Below are 7,378 nucleotides of genomic sequence, written 5' to 3' on the forward strand. Positions count from 1 at the left end.
TAGTGTAAGCAATTAATGAGTTACAGCTTATAATATTTATTTTTGGAAGTTAACTATTCTTTGCTTCTCTTTTTATTTGGATAATTTAGCCCTAGGATTCACTTAGTGAGTTCACATTTTCAAGTACAGGTTTTTAACCTTTTGGGTTTTATTTGAACTGTTTCTGGATTAATGTCTATGTTTAGTAATTTATTTTAAAATAAGTTAAGAAAGAATGTTTCTACACTACATAACTAGTTAGCATTTTAAATATGAAAATTTGAGAAGATGTAGCCTGTTGTAATGTCTTCTACAATGATAGAAGACAGTGGTAATCTGGGTTGGCTGCAGGTCCTTAAGTGTTACATTATTGCAGAAATTCTTCAGAAGGAAAACTGCCCGTGATCTTCTACCAATGAAGCCAGTGGAAATTGCCATCGAGGCGTGGTGGGTGGTGCAGGCTGGATATATCACAGAAGATGACATCAAGGTAGAGATCCTTATAGGCTAGAACCCGAGGAAAAGGAAAAATTAAAACCAGAATTTTTGTTTTTTAACTTAAAGTTTTTAATTATATTGCATAATGTTTTCAGAAGTAACTGTTGCATGTAGTTTTGTCTGCCCTGCTTTGTGTTCCTAGCTGGGCGCATGCGCACCTAACACCCCCCCATCTCCCATCCCCATCCCCACCACCACCCCTACCCAGGAGCTATCTTGGATCCACTGATGAAATACACACACACACACACACACACACACACACACACACACACACACACGTTAGCTTATTTTTAATATCCTTTTTAGCTCTATAGCTCTAAGCCTCCCATGACTAATGTGCCCTTACCTCTACTCCCAGCTCAACACTTCTAAATCTGCCCTCAGCTTAGTTGTTCAGTTACCTTCTGTGAAGCCCATTGGTCTTGCTGCCCAAGATGCTTTTGGGCCACTTTCCCTTTCTGCCTACATTTTGGAAGAGCTCCCCTGTAGCTCTGAGTAGTCTGTCCAGTCTTTCTCCCCCACGTATCCATATTCTCTTCCTCTCTCCTAGCCTTTGGGAACCTGGAACCTGCCTCTTTCTTTCCTCCCAGCCATTGGTCACTGGCATCTTTGTTGGTAGATCAAAAACCAATGGGGGCGAGGACCTTCAGTGTCAGTAAACAGATTCCTGATCAAAGCATCAGAACCACCCCCCCTACAAGTAACATTTGATTTTCCTGTAGAAAACCAAGCTAATTCAAATGATCTTAATAGTAGGTGGAATTTACAAGACCCTTTTTAATGGTGCAGGAGACATGATTTGGTTTATGTATAGTAATCTGGAGTCTTAATTAGTGGTCTCAGTATATAGTGATAAGATATCACACTTAGTAGTCATAGTAATATGGCTAACATTTCTGAACACTGACTGTATGTACATGTACCATATACTAACATACTACGTTAAGACTCATGACAACCTTTGCACCCAGTTCACAGATAAGGAAAGTGAGCACTCAGCAGTTAACTAAATAACTTGAGTTATAATGAAAGGTTCAAGAATGATAGCTACTCAGACAGGGTTTTTGGAATCTGCAGTTCAGTCACTGTGGAGTTACACTGAACTAGGGTAGGTGCCCTGATGGAAACAGTGTCAAGATCAAGAGCAGTCTCCAGAAGGTAATCCATAGCACACACAGTTTGAAAGGATGCTGATTGAAGAAAGGGCAGGGTGCTTTGTGGGCCTAGAGACTAAGACATATCTGTATGTGGTTGGTTGAGGGGATATGTGGCCTTTTCATCTTTCATTTATTTAGTTTTTGTCTGTATTTCTTCTGGAGGGCATTTTAAGGTGGGAAGCCTTAGAAATTTGCTTCACTCTAATCTAAGCCCTTCCTTGTGACACTGCCAGACTGTTGTAATTTTACCTTTGTTCATGTGGAGTTTTTCTTAATGGACTTTTGATAAAAATGATTTGGATTCATGTATCTGATTACATTGCTTTGGTGTTTATCAGTGGGCATTACTACTAACCAACAGATGTTGACAGTTATGGTGATTTTGCTGTCTAAACTGTTGGCACTACAATTTGGCAATTTAGGTGATACTTATGTGCATAGTTTTATTGTTTAAATTTTAAGGTAATAAATGTCAAGAGTAAGGTTCATTCCATGCATATTTTCAGTTATAGATTCCAATGTGAATATATCTTAGGAGACTTACAAATTAAAATTAGTTAATTAGAACAGACTTAATTGAAAATATTTTCTTTTTCTTAGATATGCACTTTTCCTGAGAAAGGCGCTATTGATAAGATCATCGACTCAGGTCCTCAGCTCTCTGGATCACTAGATTACAATGTAGTACACAGTAAGTGCTTAGTACACATAGTCTTTGTCATCCCAAAAACTTGTTTTAAACACTTGTTAATTAATATTAATTACTTTACTGGCCCAAATTGATTCTATTTCCTAAGTCATGTTACTTGAAATGTGATCTTAGTCTTTTATTTTCTGGTGTAGATGTAATTACAAACCTACACAACTGGCTGGTAAGAGATTCGTAGTTCTAAAGATATCTAGGAAATCAAGATTTAGAAAATGTTACTTTCTCTGTATGATTTCTTTTTCTTTGTATAGCGTTCAGTTGTAAGGCTTCACAGGAGGCTAGCAGTCAGGCTGTTGGAAGAAACACTGTCCATCTAAACTAGGTGCTTTTATTTTTGTAGGTTTGTATAATAAAGGCTTTATTTATCTGGATGTGCCCATATCAGATGACAGTTGTATAGCTGGTAAGTCTGGACTGACATTTTGCACAGTATTTTGAATGACTGCTTAAAGTTAAATGCTGTGTACCAGCCTAATATATTTAACACAAATATTTCTGTAATTTTAGATATTAAGATTTTATTTAAAGAAGGACATTTTTATTTTTACACTTAACCTATTGTAGTTTTATTATTTATTACTATTTCATTTTCTATGCTATTTGATATATACATTATATTAAGATAGTAGGACTTCAGGATAAATTTCCTACAATTACAAATGAAGTCATTTTTTTAAGTTTTAAATTTTGTAGAAGTACTAACTTACAGTTAGGTGTTTGTAGTAACTATCTTTTCTGGTATCATTTAGCTACTGTAGTTATTAATGATCTTAAAAATCATACTTAAACAATATGTATGAGAAAGAATATAAAGGGTCAAATTCCCAGGAATGACTAGATGTTGAGAAAGGTGGTGATTGGCTGATTCCAGAAATACTTCCTCTTTTCAGTGTTCTGTCTTGACAGGTCTTGGTGCTGTGGCAAGTCTCGACCTTTCTTTGAGTAGCATGTTTTAGTGAGATTCATCCCCGACCCAGCAATCCATTGTGGACCATATGCTTCCGTGAACTCTGTTTTAAGTTTGGAAAGACAGTTAAAAAGGAAGTGGAATACTCACTTATTTAATCTAGGTTGAAATTGATGATGTAACAAGTAGAACAATAGGTTTAAGTTTGCAGACTTAACAGGAAATGAGTCCTTGGAGACAAAAATTGTGGTAGTGCTTTCTTTACTATTGGGAATTTGGAGGATTTATTCTAGTCCCTATTTTTATCTGATAAGCTGACTTAACTCACTTGAGATTCACATGAAAGTTAGATTGGATTTATTCATTTCAGTCTGTTTTAGCTGCTATTTGAACACCTCTTTGTTTCAAGGTTTTAAGGTAGCCCAAGATCACCTCTCTTTGCCTCCTCCACTTTTTTTTTTTTAAAGAAGACCCTGTCTTATACCAGATGTCCTGGTCTTTTGGCTCTTACAGCCTTTTTTTTTTCTACATGTGTGTTTTATGCTTCAGTGCCTATATTTTTCTTTAATTCTTTTAAAAAGTACTTAAAGATTATCTTTGGAGAATTATATAATATACATACACACAAAATTCTAAATAATTTGTCAAATCTGTAGTCTGTCTGAAACATATTTTTATATTTGAGATGAAATAATGCTTTCATTGTATTTGGATGACCAGTATATTTTATTTCAAAAATATTTTTATTAATATGTATTTACATGTACTTTTATGTGTACTGTAGTATACATGCCTAGAAGTGGAGTTACGAGCAGTTGTAAACTGCCTGATGAGGGTGCTGGGAGTTGAACCTGGGTCCTCTGCAAGAACAACACATGTTCTCAACCACTGAACCATCTCTCTAGCCCAATGGCCAGTCTCTTAGAAGAACAAATGCACAACTGGATTCTGACCCATAGCTTGGATTTTAGTTCATACTTTTTATATTTAGTACACATTAGAAACTGATTTTATATTTCTATAAGGAGTTTCCTCATCCTATCATCCAGATATAAATTATATGTTGAAGTTTCTAACTTCTTAGTGTCTCCAAGGAAGGGATAATTGTAATACTGTACAACTTATAGGGCAAAAGATGAAGTGGTGAATGCAATGTACTTGGCAGGTGTTCAGCACCTAGCAAATACTCATTCAGGAAATGCTTGAACATAGCAGTACTGTAGCAGAAGAATTAACTTGTTAAGTAGGGAATTGCTAAAACATTTATTTTTTTTAAAAAGATTTATTTATTTATTTTATGTATATGAGCACACTGTAGCTGCAGACACACCAGAAGAGGGCATCAGATCTCATCACAAATGGTTGTGAACCACTATGTGGTTGCTGGTACTTGAACTCAGGACCTCTGAAGTAGCAGTCATTGCTCTTAACCACTGAGCCATCTCTCCAGCCCCTGCTAAACATTTCTAAAAAGAAACCTTTAGTTTTTATTATTGGAAAAAATATAGTGGCCTGTGCACTCCACTTTTTTACATGTTTTTTCTTTTTTTACACTTTTCTTTTTGTATGTGAGTACATATGCTGTGTGTACATGTTGTGGTGTTTGTGTGGAAGGAAGTCAGAACACACCTTTCATGAGTCTAATTCTCTCTGCCTTGTGGCGACTGTGTGTGGTTGTTGGGTTTGCCATCCATCAAGTGCCTTCACCCTGTGAGCCGTTTTACTGGCTCTTTCCCAGGATATTTTGAAGGGATACATACACATGGAAGAATGTGAAAAAAAGCATACTCCTTCTTTACTGTCTGCTAGGCAGAGCTTGCTGCTAAGTCAGATGAAAGCCTTTGGACAAGAGAGAGAGCGAGCTTGAGTATGAGTGGACACTGTTATGGTGGCTGCTTGCATGCTGGTCTTGACCTCTGCAGAGTCATTTCTTCTCAGGGTAGAATAAAGATAGGGGAGAATGCAGTGAGCCAACTTTCTTCCACTTGTTCCCAAGGAATATATTAACTCTTTCCAACAAACAGTCTTCCTTTTGCTGCTCATTTTCTTGTCCTATAGGCCTCAAAAGCACAGATATCTCACCTCTTCTGAGGCTCAGCCCCGCTCTCATGTGTTTTCACTAAGTATGTACTGTCTAGCATTCCCTTTGCCTCAGTAGTTGAGAATTCTTTGTGAACCTTTAGACTGCTCTGTGTAGAAGATGTTGTGCATGGCCTTAATTGTGGGAACTTCTGAAAGGTTGCTCTGGAGTGGATGAAATGCATAAAAGTTGTATTCAACCTCTGAATGATTTCTCTTTTTGCACAGGCATTCAAGATTATACTTTGTTGTTTTATGAAACCCAGTGCTAAGAAAAGCCTGTTTTGTTTATTTCAGTTCCCCCTCTGGAAGGTTTTGTAATGAATCGGGTACAAGGTGATTATTTTGAAACTCTACTCTATAAGATATTTGTGTCAATAGATGAGCACACTAATGTTGCAGAGGTAAGTATGGTACAAACATTCTTGAGAGAACATAATGATAATTCTGAGAATGGAACGGTAATTTTCAGTTTTGTTTTCTAGCTTGCAAATGTCCTTGAGATAGACTTATCGCTGGTAAAGGTATGTTTTTGGGTTTTTTTTTTTTTTAATCTGTTGTAATGTGAGTACTGGGTGGATTTTGCTAGTTGATTTTTATCTTGATACATTACTTATCTTTATTGGCTGCTCGAGGGAGTTTGCATGGTAAAGGGTTGGTTGCAGAGAGAGCGAGCAAGATGGGAAGCCCTGAGTCTGTTTTCCACCAGGTGGAATGGACTAGAGCACTCTCATTAATGTGGGCAGCAGGAAGCAGCCTGCTTAGTATCTTGTTAAAGCTGCAGCTTTAGCCTCATTAGAAGAGGAGCTAGGGGACGTCAGTCCTGGCTCGGACTGGTGTGTAGGTCAGGTATGGGAACGCTGGCACATCACCAGAACTTAGTCTTGTAAGGTTTTTTTTTCCTCAAATAATCTGATGTCTGTTTTAATGCTAATTTTCCTTCCATTTCTTTTAGAATGCTGTTTCAATGTATTGCCGATTGGGCTTTGCCCATAAGAAGGGACAAGTAATAAATTTGGAGCAACTTCATTCATCATGGAAGAATGTTCCATCTGTGAACAGACTAAAGTAAATCATTTGTCCTGTATGACAGTTTCCTTCTGAAAATAATTTTTACATGTAGAAAGTTTTTTTTTTAAATTCACTCTGCCAATTGAGGTGAATCCTGTATACTTGTATCTCAGTCATCTGGATATGATGGATCTTATGTATAATCTGGTGGAAAGCACGAATGCTTTGTTTAGGAAAATGTACATACACTATTTTATAAAATTTAGAAGTTAGAAGAACTTGTATTCCCCAAGGCCTGTGCTTGAGTTTTAGTCACAGTGCTCTCTGTGTATGTCCAGAGCAGTTTGAGAACTCGTCTTAGTTTCACACTTGTGCGTTAGCTTATGTTCTGGTGGATGGTTCACAGTTGAAAGTACCAATTTCAATAGCTATGGTCATGTGAGATCATGTATGTGATTTTAAAAAAAATGAATGTATTTTCATTAATAGGAGTACATTAGACCCACAGAAGATGCTCTTATCATGGGATGGAGGGGAAAGTAGGAGTCCTGTGCAAGAAGCGTCTTCTGCTACTGACACGGATACAAATAGTCAAGAAGATCCAGGTTAGCAGCAATTCAGTTGGACTTAGAATCTGTCTGTTGGTCTGTATGTCCAGACACAGCCCTACATCTCCTTTATAGCTCTGCTTTAGGCTTCCTACTTGGTACACAATCTAAGTCCTTACCAATATTGTGAATACTGTGCAAAGCCTGAAAGGTATAAGATAAATAAGAACGTGACATTTGTTGTCAGGAAGTTAAGTTGAGGGAGGAAGGGATGGAGTATAGCCCAAAACATAAATAATTTTAGTGTTTAGGGCTGCAAAGATAAACAAAAATCTCAACCTTTGCTTTCAGGAATAGGATGTGGTTAGAGTGGCAGCGAGTTCACTGGTCATTGCGGAAAGACCATGTTAGCCAGAGAGAAAGTGCAGGCTAAGCCCAAAGGGAGACATGTAGGGTATAATGCTGAGGGTAATAAGAACCTGGGGGG

The 7,378-nt window shown here is 37.3% G+C and overlaps 1 protein-coding gene and 1 long non-coding RNA gene across 2 annotated transcripts in view; one reads left to right on the forward strand and one right to left on the reverse strand.

Moving 5' to 3' along the window:
* Positions 1-7,378, forward strand: part of Fam91a1 (family with sequence similarity 91 member A1) — a 39,753-nt gene that overhangs the window by 9,364 nt on the left and 23,011 nt on the right. Inside the window, exons 6-12 of the mRNA XM_031358224.1 lie at positions 356-469; positions 2,238-2,328; positions 2,687-2,749; positions 5,630-5,736; positions 5,818-5,856; positions 6,288-6,400; positions 6,833-6,948. Of these exons, the coding sequence (XP_031214084.1) occupies positions 356-469; positions 2,238-2,328; positions 2,687-2,749; positions 5,630-5,736; positions 5,818-5,856; positions 6,288-6,400; positions 6,833-6,948 (643 nt within the window). The remainder of the gene's footprint in view (positions 1-355; positions 470-2,237; positions 2,329-2,686; positions 2,750-5,629; positions 5,737-5,817; positions 5,857-6,287; positions 6,401-6,832; positions 6,949-7,378) is intronic.
* Positions 20-7,378, reverse strand: part of LOC116081644 — an 8,953-nt gene continuing 1,594 nt past the window's right edge. The window contains exon 2 of the long non-coding RNA XR_004114947.1: positions 20-486. This is a non-coding gene — a long non-coding RNA (uncharacterized LOC116081644). The remainder of the gene's footprint in view (positions 487-7,378) is intronic.

Source organism: Mastomys coucha, unplaced genomic scaffold, assembly GCF_008632895.1.
Source record: "Mastomys coucha isolate ucsf_1 unplaced genomic scaffold, UCSF_Mcou_1 pScaffold7, whole genome shotgun sequence".
Taxonomy (NCBI): Eukaryota; Metazoa; Chordata; class Mammalia; order Rodentia; family Muridae; genus Mastomys; species Mastomys coucha.